The sequence below is a fragment of the Triticum aestivum genome, chromosome 5D (genome assembly GCF_018294505.1).
Source record: "Triticum aestivum cultivar Chinese Spring chromosome 5D, IWGSC CS RefSeq v2.1, whole genome shotgun sequence".
NCBI lineage: Eukaryota > Viridiplantae > Streptophyta > Magnoliopsida > Poales > Poaceae > Triticum > Triticum aestivum.
Genome location: NC_057808.1, coordinates 529722258 through 529746031, shown reverse-complemented (window position 1 = coordinate 529746031; position 23774 = coordinate 529722258). Strand labels below are relative to the sequence as shown.

The following is a 23774-nucleotide window of genomic DNA, read 5'->3' as shown; positions in this document are numbered from 1 at the left end:
CTTTTCAGTTTTAGAAAAACCAAAAGAAAATGATGGAAATGTCAAAAAAATAAAATAAAATAAGTTTCTCATGTGATATGTGGTCTAGTTGTTGGGAAAATTAACAAATATGAATTTCGACTTTATTTGCAAAATCTCTCTGGAATTTCTTAAAATGGGCATAACTTTTGCATACGAACTCGGATGAAAAAGTTTTTTATATGAAAAATCATCTACTCGAAAAGTTACATCCGAATTTAATAGGGGGAACCCCGTTAAACATTTTCAAAATCCTCAAAAACCTAACAGAAAAATGCTGCTTATTTCCTTCAAACTTATTCTAGTTGCCTATGCCGTCAAGTGCGTGTTGAGTTTTGTGGAGGAGCTATGCTCTGTTTCACAACATTCTCCTGTTAACCGGCTTTTGTTATTTTACAATGTTTATCCATTGAAGGAATAATGTTGTGTGGTTATTGAAATTTTTTCTACTCAACCAATCAGAAGATTCTTCTCTGCACCACAGCTATCTCTTTCGTGATAACTCAAGCAACTCGGGTGCTGGATCTAGTGGCTGCTAATGGGTCGCCAAGCTAGTGTTGCACGAAATGACCTCGAGCACATGCTATCTCACGAAAACGAGCAGCCAAAGGCCTTTCCATTATCACTTTTGGAAGACATCACAGATGGTTTCTAGAAGCGTCAAATTGGCAGCGGTGGCTTTGCGGTTGTTTATAAGGTAAGGCAACTCTCAACTGCCCTCGGTTAATCCGAAAACTGAATTGATGCTGACAAGGCATCTTGCGACTTGTAGGGAATGCTTGAGAATGGGGCCGTTGCTGTGAAGAAGCTGTTTGAACGGCTTGATATTCCTGATAATAAATTTAATGAAGAGATTCGTTGTTTGATGAAGGTGAAGCACAAAAATGTAGTACGTTTTTTGGGATATTGTGCTAACATACAAGGCGAAATGGTAGGCTAAGATGGAGATTTTTTCATGGCAGATGTACGTCAAAGGTTGCTCTGTTTTGAGTATGTACCTAAAGGAAGTCTTGATGAGTATATCAAAGGTAGGGTCCTGTGGCCTGCACTCATGTTTCCATTTTAATGAATATATTACAGATATTTAGTTCAATCAGCCCACTTATGGTGTCGTATTCTATCTAACATTACAAATTTGAGTATTTCAATCTTCATATATGTCAAATACTAACACCTTACTTTCTCCGATTCTCTCTCATTTATAGATGCATCTTATGGACATGACTGGATAATGAGCTATGCGATAATAAATGGTATTTGTGAAGGTTTACATTACCTTCACCAGAATTGTATTGTTCACCTAGATCTCAAGCCCGCAAATATTCTGCTGGATGGCAATATGATGCCAAAAATTACTGACTTTGGACTATCAAGGTGCTTTGATGAAAAGCAAAGCCGAGCTATTACCAAAAATATGGCTGGCACATTGTAAGTTGGCAAAGCATCTTGAATTCTCCTTTTGTCTTTAGTTAGAAATTGTATTATTTTATTTTTTCCATTTGTTTGTATGACTAAATTTTATGCAGGGGATATATTGCACCAGAGTTTCATAGTGGAGACATATACACGATCACATACAAGTCGGACATATATAGTCTTGGTGTCATAATTATAGAGATGTTGACGGGAAAGAAGTGGTACCCAACATATCCTGATGTTGATAATGTAAGAACAATATTTGCGGTTGTTCCATGACAAAGTGCTAGACCTCCCTCAGAAAAAGGCTAAATGCTAGGTTTCAAAATAACCATATTTTCCTTTGACTTTGCATTTTTTTAAGTCATTACATAACATTGTTCTTCAAATCATATGTAGTAAAGTATCTCTAGGAAGATAACCCTTATTTGTACTTGTTCAACTGAACATGAAAGGGCAATTTACATGGTACTAGATCTTACTAGGCTCCACAAAGCCATATTTAAACTTCATTAACGCCACCTTTTTTCTGCTACATAGTAAGAAGAGATAGACAGAACAGAGAGTAACTCTATATCTTATAATTGGCACAACATAGACAAGGAGTAATATACATGATAAAATTATATTAGAGTGCCGAAAATCCATCTCTGCACCCGAGTGAATCATCCAAATGCGGATCAATGAATGACAAAAAAATGTAGGTAATATGATGAGTTGTGCACCTAGTTAGATAAAACAGTTCTATGTAGATTTTACATATATAATTTCAAGACATGCAATATTGTAGTTGTACTTTATTTTTGTTGCTACTTGGTGGATGATCTAGACGCGGTTATAGGTACAACCCCGTAACTGTTGGAGCATTTTTTGCTGCTCAAGCTTGAATTGAAGCGGTCTACGGATCGATGCATTTTCCTGGTTTGTGTATTGGTTTGTGAGTAGAATAACTTATTTGACTAGCAGTTCACGGTTTCTTTTATGTGGTTTTATAAGATGCTTCATAATTTTTTATGTAGGAATTGACAATTTAAAACTGTTATATTGCCCAAACCAATCATGTCCAACTAGTAACATGACAAGCCAAGGTCACCATCGGAATATGGCATGATGTTACTGCCATGAGAACAATTGTACATTGTAATTAAACGTAAAGAGTGGGTATGTATTTAATGTATGCGCCTCATGCATTTTGTTTTGTTCCTAGTCAATTGTGAACAACTAAAAAGGCACTCCTTCATAACATTGTGCTAGCTTGATGTGACAATAAGACATGGTCATAATTACGAAAAATTATAGTCATATAATTTCTAAAGGGACTTTAAAGTCATGATCAAATGATAGTAATTAAGGGGCAGATTTTGTTGGCCCATGGGGTGGAAAGTGGTGGTTTAATAGGACATGTTGGGTTGGTTGCACTATGAAATGGTGTGTTGAGTTAGCTCAGGTGTAGAGTAAGATTAGTCTACTCCAAGATGTATTTGTAGAGTATCATCATATATACATACCTAGGCACAATAGCCCACTTTAAATATGCAACAATCTACTAGTAACATGTTACAATAATTCCTTATTTTACCGTTATTTTAGTCTGCCAATAAATGCTAGAATTATAAAAAAAATAGTTTACTCATAAATTGGTCATACGTATTATTATTTCAACTAGAAAAGGTTACTTTTGACAAATTGCTTGTTAAATGCTACTACTTGAAAATATAGAGCAAATTAGACATGTTACTATATGTATGTCTGACTGTCTGTAGGTACAATAGTGGGTCGCTATACCCAGGTATAGATTGGTCATTTTTTCTCTACATATCTAATCGATTCCTATCTAAATAGGTACTTGAAAGTTGGAAGAATAAGCTGGGGAAATCACAGAGAGACGCACAGTTAAAACAGATTCGGTTATGCATCGAACTAGGGATAGAGTGCACTGATGGTAACCAAGCGAACAGACCAGATACATAGCATATAATCAATAGGCTTGGTAAAATGGAAAATACATGCCTTGTAACTGATGTGAGTAGTTCAACAGTATCACAGGTAACTTCACTTGTGGAATGTATAACCGATCTTAATGCCAATTTTGAGTATTAATTTACATGTTTAAACTTATGTCTTGAAGGTAGAAAGGACGTCGGAAAATCTGGATGATGACACCATCAACCCGCTTATTAGGATGAGCAATGTTCGTCATATGAATGATAGCGAAGAGAATAATGTTACCGTTGGGCAGGGGGCAGCTAAGAAACTTCGTGCAGCCAAGGAATGTCTCAATGATAATCCTCACATTGTTTCAATCGAGTCTGGTCCATCTATGTCTGCTGAGGAATGTAACCTTCAAGACGCTCTTCAATTCATTAAGGATGATCCCGTGGGAGTGATTGGAATATGGGGTCCGGGTGGAGTGGGGAAAACACACCTTTTGAACAATATCAAGAACGCGCTTGATGGAGACATAACCTTCAATCATGTTGTACGAGTGACAGCTTCAAGGGGGTCTTCGGTGGAAAAGATCCAAGCTGGCATTGCACGCCAACTCAATTTGAAGAATGATGTTAATGTTATTTTTGACTTCTTAAAGAAGGGAAGCTTTCTTTGTCTTGTTGGATGACCTTTGGGACCAAATTGATCTGCAAGCAGCTGGCATACCATATCCCCTTGGAAGTACAAAACATACCCAGAGAAAAGTGGTGCTCACAACGAGATCCAGAAAAGTTTGTGGTCAAATGGAGGTGAGGAAAGAGTGTAAAGTAGCTTGTCTGCAAGAGGATGAGGCATGGCAGCTATTCCAAGATAAGGTCGGACACGAAACTCTATCTTATAGTCCTCGCATTGAAGCTCTTGCAAGAGTACTTGTGCAGGAAATGAAGGGCTTGCCATTAGCTTTGATAACAATTGGAAGGGCAATGTATGGCAAAATTGATACGGCTGAGTGGGAATATGCCATCCAACATATGAAACGGTCATGTTGTGATAGTGATGACCTACTTGATATGGAAAGAGCCGTTTTCAGTCGGGTCAAGTTTAGTTTTGATAGTTTACGAAACAACAGCTTGAGGTATTGTTTCTTGACTTGTGCACTATGGCCAGAGGATGAGATGATTCCCAAATTAAAGCTTGCTCGATGCTGGATTGGCTTAGGCCTAGTGGATGAGTCAGATATACAAAGTTGTTACACAAAAGCATACAGTCTGATGGGTGAACTTTCAGCTGCATGTTTATTAGATGGTTGTGGAGAACTATATGATTCTGTTATAATGCATGATGTGGTTCGTGACATGGCTTTATGGATCTCTTGCGGCTGCGGGGAGAACAATGGCAAATGGTATGTCCGTGCAGCAGTTGGTCCGAACGAAAATTTCAGCATCCCTTGGAGCCAAGTTGAATGTGTCTCATTGATGAAGAACCGTTTGTCGAAACTTACTCATGTTGGCTCTAACCCTCGTCATATGAGGATGTTATGCCTTGGAAACAACATGTTGCGTGAAAGCATAATAATTGAAGTAATTAAGAAATTCACGTCACTGACATATCTAGATTTGCACTCAAACGACCTGAAGGGAATACCTGAAGAATTATGTTCCTTGGCAAACTTGGAGTACCTGGATTTGTCGGATAATGATGGTATAAATGAAGTGCCTCTCTGCTTTGGAAACCTCATTTAGCTCAAGTTCTTGTACCTAGAATCAACTGGCATTATAAGGATACCGGAGGGGGTCATATCTAGCCTTCAAGCATTACAAGTAATGGACTTCAGAACCTGTCATTTATGTCCAGTTGGTGTGGGCCTTCTTCGTAGAATCCTTCGAGAGTTGGGCACCCTACCCCACTTGAAAGCAGTTGGTATCATTGCCATGGGTTTTCCTCAGTATATATCACTAAGAGGAAGCGACAATCTCCCCTTTAGATATTTAAATCTATGAAGAACTGAGACACGTGCACTCTACTTCTCTAAAATTCTATCACATGAGTTTGCACCAAGGACCTTGTATGAACTGCAAATTGACATGTGCGCCATGGAGGAAATAATATTTGGACGCGAGTTGGCACAACGATATTGTTGCTTTCGTATTCTCAATCAGCTCAGTTTGGCATATTTGGACGACTTGAAAGAGATAACTTGGATGGAAACATCTCCAGCATCTCTATTTCCAAGGCTCGCTTGTTTGAAGGTGCAGTCCTGCAGAAAGCTAAACCACCTCTCCTGGGCCATGTATCTGCCTTGCCTCGAACAACTTGAGATAGGTGGCTGTAATGAGATGCAGCAAGCATTTATGAGGCCTCATGGTGATAACAAGTGCAGTGAGCAAGATAGTTTGAAGACATTTTCCTGTCTCAAATATCTGATATTTTGGGGGTGCAAATCACTTGTCAGTATTGGGGATCCTGATGTGGCATTCCCATCCCTAGAGCGACTGCAGCTTAATGATTGTCCAGAATTGAAGAGGCTTCCTTTCAAGACGGACAACTTGCCACGAAAACTGAAGGTACTAAAGATTTTTATTAAAACCTGGGAGAGATTGGAATTGGAAGAAGGTGTCAAATCTTTCCTGCAACCCAAGCTTAAATTTGCAAAATACTAAATACCATGAGCAATCCGTCCATTCCATTTGATGCTTGTTTCATGCATGTTTAATTTATACCCATGCCCCCGTTTACACCTTGGCCTGTTGGCCCGTAGCCTGATTCACAGGAGAATGCATGGATGTAATAATTCCTAGCCGACTTGTTGTGAAACTAGCTATGAACTAAATGTGTGCAATTTGTTTTCTTATTTTACGATTTTGGAATTTGCAAGTGCTACCTTTTGACAGGAACACATCCTTCTGGATTCAAAACTGGCTTGTGTAAGTAATTCAGAACTGGCGGAACACAATCTCCTGTTTGCAGCTGACGCATCCTTTTTTCAGTCGATCTTGGTTTCAAGCAAGCAATGAAGTAAACGTGTAAAGTCTGTTTTCTTACTTCACTAATTATTTTCACGGTTTTTGAAATTTGCAAGTGCTACAGTTTGTTGACTTGGATAAATATTGGAGACATGCTTAGGGCATCTCCAACGTGGACCCTCAAACCGCCCATATACGTCCGGACCGCGCGGGCCTGTATCGGTCTACTCGGCGGTTCGGACGCACTTTTTCCGACAAACCGGAGACGGGGATTGGGGGCTGCTACGTCCGTTTCTGACTGCCCTGGCCCACCCAAAAATCCCACCCGCCTCTCCTGCGCCTTCCATCGAACACCCGCGCCGCATTCATGCCGGTCCAGAGCATGCAACGGCCAACATTGATGACAACGATTTGACCGGATAGGAGGGCGGCTCTGATGGACATGACCTCTCGGGCGTCGCCGTTTAATTGCGAATGCCGCATCTCGAGAAACCAACTCCGTCCGCTGCGCCGCATTCAAGCGGGCTGAACGCCCGATCACCTGGCCTGGCCACGGCTATATAAGCCGTGCTCCGGCGATCCACATCCACACCTTCTCCTCTCCGACCGAGGTTGTCCTCTACCTCTCCAAGCCCCTCATCCTATAGCGGCGATGCTGAAGTCTTGGTGGTCCGCGCCGGCAGGCGGTGGTGGAGGGAGTTCATCCTCCGGTGGATCTTGGCGTCGCCGTCCGCGCTCTCCGGGCCCCTCGGCGTCCATGGTGGTCAGCTCCTCCGGCAAGGAGAAGTCGTCCTCTCCTCCGGCAACAAGAAGGACCAGAAGCCGCTGCAACAGCCGGAGCAGTGGCCGCGTCTCCTCGCGGAGGCGGCTCTGACGGATGAAGAATTTGTCCGTCAGATGGAGATCATGACGAAGCGCTCGCTCCGTCAGATGGGCCCGGCGCCACCATCGCCGGCGCGGATCAAGGAGGATCCATCATCCCTGTTGTGCTACTGCATCAACACAGAGCCAACGTCCCCGCCACGACGGGTCAAGGAGGATCCACCATCCACACTGTGCTACTGCGTCAACACGGAGCCGACGTCCCCACCACGACGGGTCAAGGAGGAGCCGGCCTCCCCCCCGCTGAGCCGCGGCCGCGGCATCCAGATTGGACGCCGTGTCAAGGACGAGCCCGTGTCGCCATTGGCACACAGCCGGTACACGCGCATTGACAGGCCCGCCTCACCGCCCCGCCGCAACCGCCGCCAAGCCATCAAGGAGGAGCTGCCGCTGGCGATAAGGAAGGCGCACCACTGGATCCTCCATCACCTCGGAGGCGGCAGTGTCGGCGGTCCCTCGGGCTCGATGGCCGTTGTCTCGAGGAGGAGCGCGGTGCGCGGTAGAGGGCGCAGTACAACCGGCGCAACACCACTCGCCGCTCCTTGTTCGCCAAGACCGACGCGGTGCCGGAATGGGTCCGCAACGACCCGGACTTCGCCGTGCTTGGGCCATCGATCGCTCCGTCACCACCGGGCGCTGCCACATGTACAAGGTTGTCGTCCGTTATAGGGTTTAGAATTTTTTTTAAATGTTTTTTAGTTAAAGGGTCGAAACATCTACTTTTTATATGTAAATTATGTCTGAAATTTAATGAAATCCTCGCAAAAAAATCCGTCCGGTTAGTTTGAACCGTGCTTCAAATATATGCAAGCAATGTTCGATGGCCGCCTTCAGCATAGTGTCCGTGAACTTATGCGGGAACATTTGCGGGTGAGCATCGGAGATGCCCTTGCCTCGTCCGCAGTCCGCACTTTATGTTTACGGTCGTCACGAAGGACACGGTGAGACCCCAGTCCCAGAGAAAAATTTCCCTAGATCAATCCCCACACGCAGCACGGTAGCAACCAGTCAGATGGGGGACGGCCAGCACCGCATTGGCCGGCCCTCGTGGTGGCCGGCAGCAGATGGGGGACGACGCTTGCAGCGCCGATGCCAGGTCCCTGCCCGAGTTCCGGAGCCCGGCCACCAGCGCTCTTGGATGCTGGCGATGCGCTGGTCGACGGGGGTCAGAGGACGGTGCGGCGATGGGTGAGGCGGAGCCATTGGAGGAGAGGAGAGGGAGGGGCGGTGAGGCAGAAAGGAGCGGTGGGAACAATGCGGGCTGGGCGGTGACATAAGAGGGGGGGAGGGAGTTATGAGACGTCCCCTCTGTCTCCCGCACTGCCCGAGACGTGCAACCTCCTCGCACGCGTGGCCGGTCGAGCCAGGCTCGCGAGAAACTGCTCAGTTTCCGCCAGGCCAGGCTCATGCCTACTTTAAGTTTCATGCGGGCCACGAATCGCATGCAGCCCAACCAACCAAACAGGCCATGCACTTTCCACGCGGGCCTGATTGAGCTGCATGCGGGCAACCAAACACGCCTTTATGTTCCCCAGTCCCACAGAAATTTTCCCCAGATCCATCCCCCCACACGCAGCACGGTAGCAATCAGTCAGATCCACACCCCACACAGCATGCTAACAAACAGATGCAGACACGAGCGAGAGGGGAAACAAGATTGGGATGCCACCACGTTGGGACAACACATGTGAGAAGCGGAGGGTCTGCTATCACCTCTGTCTTTACTGTTTTCAGATTCAGAAACGAGATCTGGATAGCTAAGACGACTAGCTGCAGCGGCTCGACTCGCGCGATTCCTCCAACTAGCCGGCGATTAGGGTCAGCAAGTCTCCGGCTAGCCGTCTTCTTCCTACAGCTTATCTTCCCTCTGCAAATCTGATCTCGACCTCGCCCTCTCCTCTCAACCTCTCCTGTACATCCCCTGATCCAGGTAAGGTAATCACCACTAGTACTTTTCTTTCCTTGAGAAGATATGTTCCAGATGGTTAAACTGGTTGCTGCTACAGATGTTCTTCTTGCATGATGGGTAGCTTTCAGATTAAGAATCTGCTTCTTAGTAGTGTTTGGGTTCCTTCTGGACATTCGTCCAAATGCACGTCTGCTGCATCATCGCAGCTCTTGTTTACTGCTTATTTTTGCTTCGAACTTACTGTAGTTACATATGCCGTCAAGTGCATGTTGAGTTTTGTGGAGGAGACATGCTTATGCTTGCTCTGTTTCATGACGTTTTCCTGTTAATCGAGATTCATAATGATTGTCCAGTGGAGAGGAAACAAGAATCTAGTTGTTGATTTTTTTTTCTCACGGATTCAAGTTTTTCTACTCAACAAAACAGAAGTTTGTTCTCTGTTCTGTAGCTATGTCTTTCATGATTACTCGAGTAACTGGGAAGCTGGATCCAGTGGCCTTTTAGTCCTAAATAACATGCTTACTCTTGTTTCAAGGGCACTCTACTCGCCGAGTGTAACTGTTAATGGGTCGCCAAGCTAGTGCTGCACGGAATGACCTCGAGCACATGCTATCTGACGAAAAGGAACAGCCAAAGGCCTTGCCATTATCACTTTTGGAAGACATAACAGATGGTTTCTCCGAGAACCTTCAAATTGGCAGAGGTGGGTTTGCGGTAGTTTATAAGGTAAGGCAACTCTCAACTACCCTCGGTCGATACAAAAATTGAAGTTGATGCTGACAAGGATTCTTGTGACTTCTAGGGAGTGCTTGAGAATGGGACCATTGCTGTGAAGAAGCTGTTTGAAAGGCTTGATATTCCTGATAATAAATTTAATGAAGAGATTCGTTGTTTGATGAAGGTGAAGCACAAAAATATAGTGCGTTTTTTGGGATATTGTGCTAACACACAAGGCGAAATAGTAGATCATGCTGGAGGTGTTGTCATGGCAGATGTACGTCAAAGGTTGCTCTGCTTTGAGTATGTACCTAAAGGAAGTCTTGATGAGTATATCAAAGGTAGGATCATGTGGCCTGCACTCCTGTTTCCATTTAATGAATATATTATAGATATTTAGTTCAATCAGCCCACTTATGGTGTCGTATTCTATCTAACATTACAAATTTGAGTATTTCAATCTTCATATATGTCAAATACAAACACCTTACTTTCTTCGATTATCTCTCCTTTATAGATGCATCTAATGGACATGACTGGATTAAGACCTATGCGATAATAAATGGCATTTGTGAAGGTTTACATTACCTTCACCAGAATCGTATTCTTCACTTAGATCTCAAGCCCGCAAATATTCTGCTGGATGGCAATATGATGCCAAAAATTACTGACTTTGGGCTATCAAGGTGCTTTGATGAGAAGCAAACCGAAGCTATTACCAAAAATATGGCTGGCACATTGTAAGTTGGCAAAGCCTATTGAATTATCTTTTTGGTTTTGGTTAGAAATTGTATTATTTTCTTTTTTTCCATTCATTCATAAGACTAAATTTTCATGCAGAGGGTATATCGCACCAGAGTTTCATAGTGGTGGAGACATATACACGATCACAAAGAAGTCGGACATATATAGTCTTGGTGTCATAATTATAGAGATGCTGACCGGAAAGAAGTGGTATCCAGCATATCCTGATGTTGATAAGGTAAGAACGGTATTAGTGACTCTTCCATGACAAAAGCTAGACCTCCCTCAAAAAAGGATAGACACTTGATTTTGGAATAACCATATTTCGCCTTTACTTGGCATTTATTTTGAAGGAGTTACATAATATCATTCTTCAAAGCTGATGTAGTAAAGTATCTCCAGGAAGATAACCTTTATTTCTATTATTTTCAACGAAACATGAAAAGGCTAGATCTTACAAGGCTCAAAGAAGCCATATCTAATATTCATTATCGACAATTTTTTTTATATACATGGTGAAGAGAGTAAGAGAGTATAGAAAATGACAACGAGTCATGCTATATCTTACAATTGACACTACATCCACAAGGAGTAAGATGTGATAAAAATTATGTTAGAGAACTTAATCTTCCTATGGATTAATGAATGACATAACCAATGGAGGTAATAGGGTGATTGGTGGACCTAGTTAAACAGAACAGTTGTATGTCGATTTTACATATGTATTCTCAAGATGCACAATATTGTAGTGCTACTACATGCGTGGATGATCTAGACGCGGTTATAGGTACAATCCCTTTGTTTTTGGAGGAATTTTTTTGCTACTCAAGCTTGACTTGATGTGGTCTGTGAATCGACGTTTATTATTGGTTTGTGAGTAGAATAACATACTCTGCAGCAAGGTAGATATTTTTTTACTAGCAATTCATGGTTTTTTTTTCTGTAGTTATAAGATACTTCAGAACTTTTTATGTAAGAACTTAGAGTTTAAAATTGTCAAACTTACGTCCAAACTAACCATGTCCAACTAGTAACCTGCCAAGCCAATTTCACTATTGTAATATGGTATGATTTTACTGTCATGAGAACGTTTTAATTTAAAAGTAAAGGAAGTGTAGGATTCAATCTATGCACTTCATGCAATTTGTTTTGTTCCCAGCCAAGCTATTGAGGTGATTGTGAACAACTAAAAGGACACTTCATCGTAACATGTGCCAGCTAGATGTGATAACAAGACATGGTCATAATTACAAAAAATATGGTTAATAATTTTAAAAGGGATTATTGTAAAGTCATGATCAAATTATAGTAATTCATGGACAGAATTTTGTTGGGCCTTGGGGTGGAAAGTGGTGGTTTAGTAGGACGTGATGGATTTGTTGCGCTGCAACATGGTGGGTTGGCTCAGGTTTAGTCATGCTACAACTATAACTATTTATTTTAGTCACAAATAGGTAAATACATATTATTATTTCAAGTAGAAAGGTTACTATTGACAACTTGGTTGTTAAATGTTACTATATTTAATATGGAGCGAATGAGGCGTGTTACTATATGTATGTCTGCAGGTTCATAATGGGTCACTATACCTGATAGATTGGCCATTCTTTTTCTACATATCTAATACACTTCAGTTTCCTATCTAAATAGGTGCTTGAAAGTTGGATGAATAAGTTGGGGAAATCACAGCGGGTCACACAACTGAAACAGATACGGTTATGCATCGAGCTAGGGATAGAGTGCACTGATGGTAACCAAGCGAACAGACCAGATACACCGGATATTATCAATAGACTTGGTGAAACAGAAAATGCACGCATCATGACTGGTGTGAGTAGTTTAACGGTACCACAGGTAACTTCATTCGTGGAATGTATACAATTGATTCGTAATGCCAATTTACTATTAATTTACATGTGTAAACTTGCACCTTGAAGGTACAAAGGGCTTTGGAAAAGCTGGAAGATGCCACCAAGAACTTGCTTCCGAGGAGGGATATTGTTCATCTCATGAATGATAGTGCCGAGAAAAATGTTACTCATTGGCAGGGGGCAGCTAAAAATCTTCGTGCAGCCCAAGAATGTCTAAATGATAATCATCATATTGTTGCAGTCGAGTCTGGTCCATCTATATCTGTTGAGGACTGTAACCTTAGAGAGGCCCAAGAATGTCACAATCATAATCTTCATATTTCTGCAGTCGAGTCTAGTCCATCTATGTCTGTTGAGGACCGCAACCTTCAAGAGGCTCTCAAGCTCATTAAAGATGATCTCGTGGGCGTGATTGGAATATGGGGTCCAGGTGGAGTGGGGAAAACGCACCTTTTGAACAATATCAAAAACTCGCTTGATGGGAACACAACCTTTAACTATGTTGTACAGGTGACGATTTCAAGGGGGTGTTCGGTAGAAAAGATCCAAACTGATATTGCACAACAACTCAATCTGGATGAATTCAGGAAAGATTCTGATGTGCAATTTAGATGTCGTATCATTTATGACTTTTTGAAAAAGAGAAGCTTTCTTATATTGGTAGATGACCTTTGGGACCAAATTGATCTGCAAGCAGTTGGCATACCATATCCCCTTGGAATTGAAAACCAACTCAGAAGAAAAGTGGTGCTCACAACAAGATCAAGAAAAGTCTGTGGTCAAATGGAGGTAAGAAAAAATATTAAAGTAGTTTGTCTGCAGGAGGATGAGGCATGGCAGCTATTCAAAGAGAAGGTCGGTCATGAAACTTTTTCTTATAATCCTCGCATTGAAGATCTTGGAAAAGAACTTGTGAAGGAAATGAAGGGATTGCCATTAGCTTTGGTAACTATAGGTAAGACAATGTATGCAAAAACTGATACGGCTAAGTGGGAATATGCTATCGAATATATGAAACAGTCATGGTATGTTAAAGATGACCCGCTAGATATGGAAAGAGTTGTTTTCAGGCAGGTAAAGTTTAGTTTTGATAGTTTACGAAACAACATTTTGAGAAAATGTTTCTTGACTTGTGCACTATGGCCAGAGGATCAGAAGATTCCCAGAGAAATGCTTGCTCGATGTTGGATCGGCTTAGGTCTAGTGGATGAACCAGAGATAAAAAGTTCCTACATAACAGCATATAATCTGATGGGCGAACTTTCAGCTGCATGTTTGTTAGAGGAAGACCATGGAATTATAATGTATAATGAATATCTTGAAATGCATGATTATGTTAAAATGCATGATGTGGTTCGTGACATGGCTTTATGGATCGCTTGTGGCTGCGGTAAGAATAATAGCAAGTGGTTTGTCCGTGCAGGAGTTGGTTGGGATGAAAAATTTAGCATCCCTTGGAGTCAAGTTGAACGTGTCTCATTGATGATGAATATGTTGTCGGAACTTCCTCCTGTCGACTCTAATCCTTGTCACATGAGGATGCTATGCCTTGGAAATAACTTCTTGAGTAGATTACAATATCATGAAATCAGAAAATTCACTTCACTGACATACCTGGATTTGAGCTTCAGCCAGCTGCACAGGATACCTGAAGAATTATGTTCCTTGGCAAACCTGGAACACCTTGATTTATCGGGAAATAGTGACATAGAAGTAGTGCCTCACTGTTTTGGAGGCCTCATTAAGCTCAAGTTCTTGTACCTAGAAGAGACTAGGATACAGATGTTACCAAAGGGGGTCATATCTAAACTTCAAGCATTGCTAGTAATAGACATCAGAACTCTTCGTCCAGTTTCTGAGGGCATTAGAATGCTTCTAGAGTTGGGCACCCTACCCAACTTGAAAGCAGTTGGTATCCATGTGGGATGTGCAGTACTAAGAGAAGGTGCTGACCTCCCCATCAGGTATTTAATTCTGGAGGATCATGAGACACGTGCACTCAACTTGTCTGATATTCTATCACATAACTTTGCACGAAGGACCTTGTATGAACTAACAATTCACATGGCCAACTTGGATCAAATAATAATAAGACAAGAGTTGGCACTACCAAGCTGTTGTTTTGGGGCTCTCAATCAGCTCCAATTATCAGAGTTTGATAACTTAAGAGAGATAACTTGGATGGAAACATGTCCAGCATCTCTATTCCCAAAGCTCACGTGTTTGTTTGTGGAGTACTGGCAAGAGCTAGAACACCTCTCTTGGGCGATGTATCTGCCTTGCCTCGAACAACTCAACATATTTAACTGTAATGCGATGCAGCAACCATTTGTGATGCACCATGGTGATAACAAGTTCGGCGAACAAGACAGTTCAAAGACATTTCCCTGCCTCAAATATCTGAGATTTTCATGGTGCTCGTCGCTGGTCAGTATTGGTGATCCTGATGTGACATTCCCATTCCTAGAGCGACTGGAGTTTGAACATTGTGCAGAATTAAAGAGTCTTCCTTTCAACATGGACAACTTGCCAGGAAACCTGCAGTTTGTGCAGATTGATGTTAAATCCTGGGAGAGAATGAAAGGGGAATTGGAAGAAGGTGTCAAATCTTTCCTGGAACCCAAGCTTAAATTGTATGGAGTACTATGAGCAATCCGTCCATTCCACTCCATGCTTCTTTCTGGGCCCAACAAGGATAGGCAACTGTATCAGTATCTCGTCTGGGAGTTTTATCGTGCATGCATGTTTATGCAGTGTCATGGAAAAAAATGCTTCCTTTTGGCTCCCGATCGAGTTGTATTCATGCTTCCTGTTGGCCATGTTGTAAAAATTCTTAGCGACTTGTCAGGAGGTGTTTCCATTTGTGTGCACTCTGATAAAATTAGCTATGAACTAAATGTGTGCAATTGTATTCTTATTTCACGATTATTGAAGTTTACACGTGCTACATTTTGACGGGGAGCGCATTCTTTTTGATTCAGAGCTGACGGGAGCATGTGCTGCCCTCATCTTTGAATCTGTACACAGTCTTCTCTCCTGTTTTGCAGCTGATGCATCCCTTTTCCAGTCGATCTGTGCCAACCATGGTACTATCTTGGTTGCTGCTTGGTTGCAGGGGACTTGGCAAATGTGTGGAGCTTGGTTGCAGCTGGAGCATGTTTGGGAATTTCTTGATTGCAGCTGGAGGAGGATCGGAGCTTTGCTTGCGCGCCAGTTTACTCATGGACAGGCTCTCTTGGAACTGAAGGAATGGTGTGTTGTGCTTTCTGGTATGGTACTAACAGCAGTACTCAGTTTCAGAATTTGAGCTGGTATTGGCCTAGAGGTATTTCTTTTTTCACCATGCTTTGAGACATGGCATAACTGTACTTTGAGAAGGATGCCTTCTCCCGGTGACTATTTTGACAGAATTTTTTAGAAGGCCACCATGGTTTAATTGTGAGCACCGTGCGGCCTTCAACTGCCTGAATTTTTAGGCCCAGCAGTACAAAAAAAAAAAAGATTGTTCGCTTCAGTGTCAGTAGTCAAATATCTGTACTTTTTGTTGAGGGGAAATGTCTGTACTTTTTTTGCTCCTCTCTTCTAGTGGGAAAACTGTTGTATATGTACATGTTTCACGAGGAACAGCACTACAGATATCTGACCCTAGCGTAGCAGGACGGAGGCGAGGAAGCTGAGCACGGTGACGGCGACGGCGCTGACGGCGGAGCAGCACAGGTCCACCAGCACCTCCCGGGCCAAGCGCCAGCTCAGCATCCTCCCGCTCCGTTTCTTTTGTGGCCTCCATTATTGACTAATCTCTGCCTCGAAAGTTGAAAGGGAGCGTGCATCCACTCCAGCCACAAGAAAAGATGCCTCCCTTGCCTAGTGCGCAACTTGTTGAAAGCTCTCCGGCGGCTTCACTTCCTGGCGCCTTGCTCTTGTATCGCTGATTCTTCTGGCTGGGTTGCTTATCACGCCTGCCGCGCGATTGCCGCTTCGCTCTTCCAGAACTCGTTTTAGTTCTACTTGCGCAATTCTGGAAACGGGGCATAACTCGTTTGTGATCAAGCTCATCTTTCTTGAACCGATTTCTGGAAAGACAGGAGATCCACGGTGAGTACTTCTGATCTTATAATCTTTTTTGTTGGCCGTGGTTAACGTCTTCTTCTGTTAGCTCTATATCACTGTAAATTATTGGGAGTAACTAGTCCAACTACATGTGGCTAATCGGCCCAGATCGCCGCAACAAAACTCAAAGCAGGGGATGTAATGTACGGGATAGGTTGAGAGGTCGCTGTAGGTGTAGCAGGAAAGGCCGAGGGCAGATTTGCAGAGGGGGTAGGTCAGGGAGAGGGTGCCGGTGTCCAGAAGCATGGGCGGCAGCTGAGTGCAGAGTGGAAGATAAGCCGTACGAAGAAGACGGCAGTCGGCTAGCCGTGTCTTAAAAAGAGGAGAGCAGTTAGGACTACCCCTTGGCAGCATATTTTTTTTATAGGAGAAGCAACCTGAGCACCCGGCGAGCCCAAGTCTCGAACCTGGGAGAGCAGCTTGCAGACCCGCACAACCTGCCAACAACAGAGCAACACTATGTTCATAGCTGTGTCTTTTTCATGATTACTCGTGTCTTTTGACCTCCTAGTCCTAAATAACATGCTTGCTTTTGTTTCAAGGGTACTACTTGCCGGGCGTAAGTACTAATGGGCCGCCAAGCTAGTGCTGCACGAAATGACCTCGAGCATATGCTATCTCATGAAAACGAGCTGCCAAAGGCCTTGCCATTATCACTTTTGGAAGACATTACGGATGGTTTCTCTAAGAACCATCAAATTGGCAGCGGTGGGTTTGCAGTGGTCTACAAGGTAACACAACTCTCAACTGCCCTGGGTTGATGTAATAACTCAAGTTGATGCTGACAAGGCATCTTGCACTTGCAGGGAACGCTTGAGAATGGGACTGTTGCTGTGAAGAAGTTGCTTGAAAGTCTTGATATTCCTGATAATAAATTCAATGAAGAAATTCGTTGTTTGATGAGGGTAAAGCACAACAACATAGTCCGGTTCTTGGGATATTGTGCTAACATACAAGGCCAAATGGAAAACTACAATGGAGATTTTGTCATGGCAGATGTACGTCAAAGGTTGCTTTGCTTTGAGTATGTACCTAAAGGAAGTCTTCATGAGTATATCAAAGGTATGATCATGTGGCCTGCAAATTTTGTTTCCATTTTTAATGAATATATTGAAGATTAGTTAACTCAAGCAGCCACGCATGTAGTGTCACTTATCTTGTGGTATTCTCTCATTTATAGATACATCTTCTAGACTTGACTGGATAAAGAGCTATCGGATAATAAAGGGTATTTGTGAAGGTTTACATTACCTTCACCAGAATTGCATTGTTCACTTAGATCTCAAGCCGGCAAATATTCTGTTGGATGACAACATGACACCAAAAATTGCTGATTTTGGTCTGTCAAGGTGCTTCGATGAAAAGCAAAGCCAAGCTATTACCGAAAATATGGCTGGAACATTGTAAGTTGGCAAAGCCTCTTGAATCATTTTTGTCTTAAGCAGAAATTGCACCCTTTTCCTTTTCCTTATTCGCTGACATGAGTACAATTTTTTCGAAGGGGGTATATGGCACCAGAGTTTCATAGAGGAGACAAATGCACGATCACATACAACTCGGACATATATAGTCTTGGTGTCATAATTATAGAGATGCTGACAGGAAAGAAGTGGTATCCAGGATATCCTGATGTTGATAATGTAAGAACAATATCGACTGTTTCATGACAAAGGCTAGACACCCCCCACCCCCCTCAAATAAGGATAAACACTATGCTTTTGAAATAAACATATTTTGCTTTTACTTTGCAATTTTTTAGGGCCTTACATAATATCATTGTTCGAAGCATGTGTAGTAAAGTATCTCTAGGAAGATAACCTTTATTTCTATCTTTTTCAACAGAAAATGAAAGCGCAATTTATATGGTGCTGAGAACCCACATCTAAAATTTGTTTATGTCACCCATTTTTGGTCTATACATGGCGAAGAGAGTAAGGGAAGATAGACAAGACAAAGAGTGACGCTATATCTGATACAATATCCACAAGGATTAAGATATGGGATAATATTATATTAAAGAACACATTTATCTTCTAAATGTGGTTAATAAATGACACAAAAGATGGAGGTAATAGGAATTTTTTTTAATCTAGTTAGATAGAACAATTTTATGTTGGTTTTACATCTCTATTTTTAAGACGTGCAATATTGTAGTTGTACTTTATTTATTTTGGTTGCTACATGGGTGGGTGATTCAGATGTGGTTGAGTACAATCCTTTATTTTTTGGAGGATATTTCTTGTTGCTTGAGCTTGAATTGATGTGGTCTACGAGTCCATGTATTTTGTTGGTTTGTATATTGCTTTGCGAGTACAATAACCTATTCTACAGCAAGGTAGATAGCACTTCACAGTTTCTTATTTGTGGTTTTATAAGATGCTCTATTAAAAAAATGTAAGGATTTATAGTTTAAAACAGTCAACTTGCGCCAAACCAACCATGTCCAACTACCTGCCAAGCTAATTTCATCATTGGAATATCAGTTATGCTAGAACTCATCTAGATGAGATATAGTTTGGTCTCATTCACCTTGAAAACAAAAACAGGTACAACCCATATAATTTCTGCATCTCATGCAGTTTGTTTTTTGCAAGGCGAACTATTGAGGTGATTGTGAAGAATTAAAAATTCACTCCTTCATTATATGTATTAGTTAGATGCGAACTAAGACGTGGTCATGGTTACAAAAAGATATGGTTAATAATTTCTAAAGGGAAAATGACAGCAATTCTTGGGCATATTATTTTCCCTATGGGGTGGAAAGTGGTGGTTTAGTAGGACGTGATGGGTTGGTGGGTTGGCTTGGGTGTAAAGTAAGATTACTCCTAGTTGTAGAATAGCATCACATATACATACCTAGGCATAATGACACACTTTAAAGCCATAGCAACATAGTACTCCATATTTTACCATTATTTTAGTCTTCTAATTTATTTGTAGTCATAAATTTTTCATACATATTATTATTTCAATTAAAAAGGTTTCTTTTGAGGAACTGGTTGTTAAATGGTATTATTTTCTACATGAGACGTGTTACTGTATTTATGTCTCAGGTACATGATGGCTCACCTTAGCTAGGTATGGATTGGGCATTCTTTCTCTACATATCTAACATACTTCAGTTTTCTATCTAAATAGGTACTTGAAACTTGGAGTAATAAGTTAAGGAAATCACAGCGGGACACACTTTTGAAACAGATACGGTTATGCATTGACCTAGGGATAAAATGCACTGATGGTAACCAAGCGAACAGACCAAATACATCACATATAATCAGTAGGCTTGGTGAATCAGAAAATACATGCATTATAACTGTTTTGACTTCTTCAACAGTACCACAGGTAAGTTTCTTTGTGAAATTTATAACTGAACTTAATACCAATTTCGAGCACTAAGTTAGACATGTAAACTTATGCCTTGAAGGTAGAAAGAACTTTGGAAAATTTGGAGCATACCACCAATAACTTGCTTCTGAGGAGGAACAATGTTCGTTATATGAATGATATTGCCGAGAAGAATGTTACTATTGAGCAAGAGGCAGCTAAGGAACTTCAAGAGGCCCAAGAATGTCTCGATGATAATCCTCATGTTGTTGAAGTCGAATCTATTCCATCTATGTCTGTTGACGACCGTAACCTTCAAGAGGCCCTCCGGCTCATTAAGGATGATCCAGTGGGAGTAATTGGAATATGGGGTCCAGGTGGAGTGGGGAAAACACGCCTTTTGAACAAAATCAAGAACTCAATTGATGATGACAAGACCTTTAACTATGTTGTGCAAGTGACAGCTTCAAGGGGGTGTTCAGTGGAAAAGATCCAAACTGACATTGCACGCCATCTCAATCTGAACAGAGATGGTAATGTGGAATCTCAATCTCGTGTCATTTTTGACTTTCTGAAGAAGAGAAGCTTTCTTGTATTGTTGGATGATATTTGGGGTCAAATTGATCTACAAGCAGTCGGCATACCATATCCTCTTGGATATGCAAACCAAATTTGGAGAAAGGTGGTGCTCACAACAAGATCAAGAAGGGTTTGTGGTCAAATGGAGGTGAGGAAAGATTTGAATGTATCTTGTCTACACGAGGATGACTCATGGCAGGTATTCCAGGATAAGGTCGGCCACAAAACTCTTTTTTATAGTCCTCGCATTGAAGCTCTTGCAAGAGAACTAGTGAAAGAAATGAAAGGCTTGCCATTAGCTTTGATAACTCTTGGAAAGGCAATGTATGGTAAAACTGATACGGCTGAGTGGGAATATGCTATCCAACATATGAGACGGTCATGTTGTGATAACGATGACCCCCTGGATATGGAAAGAATTGTTTTTAGCCAGATCAAGTTTAGTTTTGATAGTTTGCGAAACAATACTTTGAGGAAATGTTTCTTGACTTGTGCATTGTGGCCAGAGGATCAACATATCTACAAAGTAGAGCTCGCTCGATGCTGGATTGGCTTGGGTCTAGTGCATGAGTCAGATATACATAGTTCCTACACAAAAGCATATAGTCTGATGGGTGACCTTTCAGCTGCATGTTTGTTAGATGGTTGTGGAGAAATGTATGATTCTTTTAAAATGCATGATGTGGTTCGTGACATGGCTTTATGGATCTCTTGTGGATGCAATGAGAAAAATGGCAAGTGGTTTGTCCGTGCGGGTATTGGCCGGCACGAAAATTTTAGCATCCCTTGGAGCCAGGTTGAATTTGTCTCATTGATGTGCAACTATGTATTAAAACTTCCTCCTGTTGGCTCTAATCCATGCCACATGAGGATGTTATGCCTTGGAAATAACTGGTTGCATGAAAGCATATTAATTGAAGAAATCAAGAAATTTACTTCACTGACATATCTGGATTTGCGTTTCAACAATCTCGGAGAAATACCTGAAGAATTATGTTCCCTGACAAACTTGGAACACCTTGACTTGTCGCATAATATTGAAATAAATGAAGTGCCTTACTCCTTTGGAAACCTAATTAAGCTCAAGTTCTTGTACCTAGGATGGACTAGCATACAAAGGATACCGGAGGGGGTCATATCTAAGCTTCAATCATTACAAGTAATAGACTTCAACACTTTTTATCTACGTCCAATTCCGAAGGACCTTCTTTCTAGAATGCTTCGAGAGTTGGGCACCCTACCCCACTTGAAAGCAGTTGGTATCACTGCCATGTGTTTTTCTCAGTATAAATTATTACGAGAGAGTGAGGACCTCCCCATCAGGTCTTTAACTCTGCGGAGACTCGAGACACGTGCATTCTACTTCTCTGATATTCTATCACATGAGTTTGCACCAAGGACCTTGTATGAACTGCTAATTCACATGTGCATCATGGAGGAAATAATATTTGGACACGGGTTGGCAGAACCAAACTGCGGTTTTCGTACTCTCAATCAGCTCAGCTTTTCAGATTTGTCGAACTTGAGAGAGATAACTTGGACGAAAACATCCCCAGCATCTCTATTTCCAAGGCTCGCTTGTCTGGATGTGCATTCCTGCGGGAAACTAAACCACCTCTCCTGGGCGATGGATCTACCTTGCCTCGAACAACTCGTAATATATGATTGTTCTTCGATGCGGCAAGCGTTTATGAGGCACCATGGTGATAACCAGTGCAGTGGACAAGACAGTTCAAAGACATTTCCTTGCCTCAGATATCTAAAATTTCTGAGGTGTGAATCACTGGTCGGTATTGGGGATCCTGATATGACATTTCCATCCCTAGAGCGACTGGTGCTTCATCATTGTCCGGAATTGAATAGGCTTCCTTTCAAGACGGACAACTTACCACGAAAACTGCAGGAACTACAGATTGATGTTGGATCCTGGGAGAGATTGGAATTGGAAGAAGGTGTCAGATCTTTCCTGCAGCCCAGGCTTAAATTAGAAAAAGAGTAAATACCATGAGCTTGTTTCATGCATGTTTATAGTATCCATGCTTCAGTTTACACCTTGGCCTGTAGCTTTGATTGATAGGAATATGTATATGTAATAATTGATATAATTCTTAGCCGACTTGTGTAAAACAGGCTATGAACTAAATGCGTGCGATTTGTTTTCTTACTTTACGATTTTTGGAATTTGCAAGTGCTACCTTTTGACGGGAACACATCCTTCTGGATTAAGAACTGGCTTGGGTAAATAATCCAGAACTGACAGGAACACATGGTCTCCTGTTTGCAGCTGATGCATCCCCTTTTCAATCGATCTTGGTTGCAGCCAGCAATGAAGTAAACGTGTGCAATTTGTTTTCTTACTACACTAACTATTTTCATAGTTTTTGAAATTTGCAAGTGCTACATTTTGGGTAAATATTTGTGCTATGTTAAGTGGTGTGTTTTGACAGGAGCACATGCTGCTCTAGTCTCTGAATCTGTCCAAGCCTGTGGCTGGCGTCGTTCAATCGACTTGTGCAAGCCTCGGAGGTACCATTCTGGTTGCAAATGCGTGGAGCGCTCTGGCTGCTGAAGCCTGAAGCCATGTCTTTGCTGGGCACGGTGCCACTCAGTTACAGAATTTGAGCTAGTATTGGCCTAGTGGTATTTTCACCATGCTTTGAGACCTGGCATAACTGTACTTACTTTGAGAAGGATGCCTTTCCCCGGTGACTATTTTGACAGAATTGTTTAGAAGACCGCCATGGTTTAGTTGTGAGCACTATGCGACCTTCTACTGCCTGATTTTCAGGCCCAACAGTACCCCAAAAAAAAGGATTGTTCGCTTCACTGTCAATAGTCAAATCTCTCTTTACTCTTTTTGCTCATTTGTTCTAGTGGAAAAACTGTTGTGCTACATGTTTCACCAGGTACAGATATCCGGCAGGTCCCTGACTCTATCGGAGCAGGACGGAGACGAGGAAGCTGAGCACGGCGACGGCACTGACGGCGGAGCAGCACATGTCCACGAGCACCTCCCGCCTGGCCTTGGACTCTGCCGGTTTACTCCTCTATTTTTAGGGGATCCGTTAGAGTTGCCCTTGTTCTAATTACCTATGCCGTCAAGTGCGTGTTGAGTTTTGTGGAGGAGCTATGCTTGTGCTTGCTCTGTTTCACAACATTTTTTCCTGTTAACTGGGTTTTGTTATTTTGCAATGTTTATCCATTCAAGGAATAAGACTGTAGTTATTGAATTTTTTTTCTACTCATAGAATCAAAAGATTGTTCTCTATACCATAGCTATATCTTTTGTGATTACTCGAGCAACTGGATCGC

The 23774-nt window shown here is 42.1% G+C and overlaps 2 protein-coding genes and 1 pseudogene across 5 annotated transcripts; all 3 read left to right on the top strand.

Annotated features, from left to right (window-relative positions):
* LOC123121117 (probable disease resistance protein At1g61300) overlaps positions 1 to 6023 on the top strand; it is a 7888-nt pseudogene extending 1865 nt beyond the window's left edge.
* Positions 6024 to 8782: 2759 nt separating this feature from the next.
* On the top strand, positions 8783 to 15398 carry LOC123123500 (probable disease resistance protein At1g61300). Of its 4 annotated transcripts, none has more exons than XM_044544019.1 (7): positions 8783 to 9138; positions 9653 to 9820; positions 9920 to 10175; positions 10352 to 10574; positions 10675 to 10816; positions 12229 to 12432; positions 12516 to 15398. In XM_044544019.1, exons 2-7 carry the CDS (start codon positions 9788 to 9790, stop codon positions 15096 to 15098), a joined length of 3441 nt encoding a protein of 1146 aa, XP_044399954.1. In that variant the 5' UTR covers positions 8783 to 9138; positions 9653 to 9787; the 3' UTR covers positions 15099 to 15398. The 4 variants fall into 4 exon arrangements, with proteins under 4 accessions (XP_044399954.1, XP_044399955.1, XP_044399953.1 ...); XM_044544020.1 differs by having other exon boundaries at positions 8783 to 9143; XM_044544018.1 differs by having other exon boundaries at positions 8783 to 9143; positions 9653 to 9843.
* An 863-nt stretch (positions 15399 to 16261) lies between these two features.
* LOC123123501 (probable disease resistance protein At1g61300) lies at positions 16262 to 22616 on the top strand. The gene is made up of 7 exons (XM_044544021.1): positions 16262 to 16544; positions 17102 to 17290; positions 17366 to 17621; positions 17740 to 17962; positions 18061 to 18199; positions 19698 to 19901; positions 19984 to 22616. The coding sequence occupies exons 2-7, from the start codon at positions 17129 to 17131 to the stop codon at positions 22459 to 22461; spliced, it is 3462 nt and encodes a 1153-aa protein (XP_044399956.1). The 5' UTR covers positions 16262 to 16544; positions 17102 to 17128; the 3' UTR covers positions 22462 to 22616.
* The last annotated feature ends 1158 nt before the right edge of the window (positions 22617 to 23774 follow it).

Bases quoted from the DNA above. Each gene is read 5' to 3' on its own strand.
- LOC123123500 (XM_044544018.1), top strand. From the start codon at position 9,682: ATGGGTCGCCAAGCTAGTGCTGCACGGAATGACCTCGAGCACATGCTA. The intron at 9,844-9,919 runs GTAAGGCAACTC...TGTGACTTCTAG, and splicing joins GGTTTGCGGTAGTTTATAAG to GGAGTGCTTGAGAATGGGAC. The intron at 10,575-10,674 runs GTAAGTTGGCAA...ATTTTCATGCAG, and splicing joins AAAAATATGGCTGGCACATT to AGGGTATATCGCACCAGAGT.
- LOC123123501 (XM_044544021.1), top strand. From the start codon at position 17,129: ATGGGCCGCCAAGCTAGTGCTGCACGAAATGACCTCGAGCATATGCTA. The intron at 17,291-17,365 runs GTAACACAACTC...TTGCACTTGCAG, and splicing joins GGTTTGCAGTGGTCTACAAG to GGAACGCTTGAGAATGGGAC. The intron at 17,963-18,060 runs GTAAGTTGGCAA...ATTTTTTCGAAG, and splicing joins GAAAATATGGCTGGAACATT to GGGGTATATGGCACCAGAGT.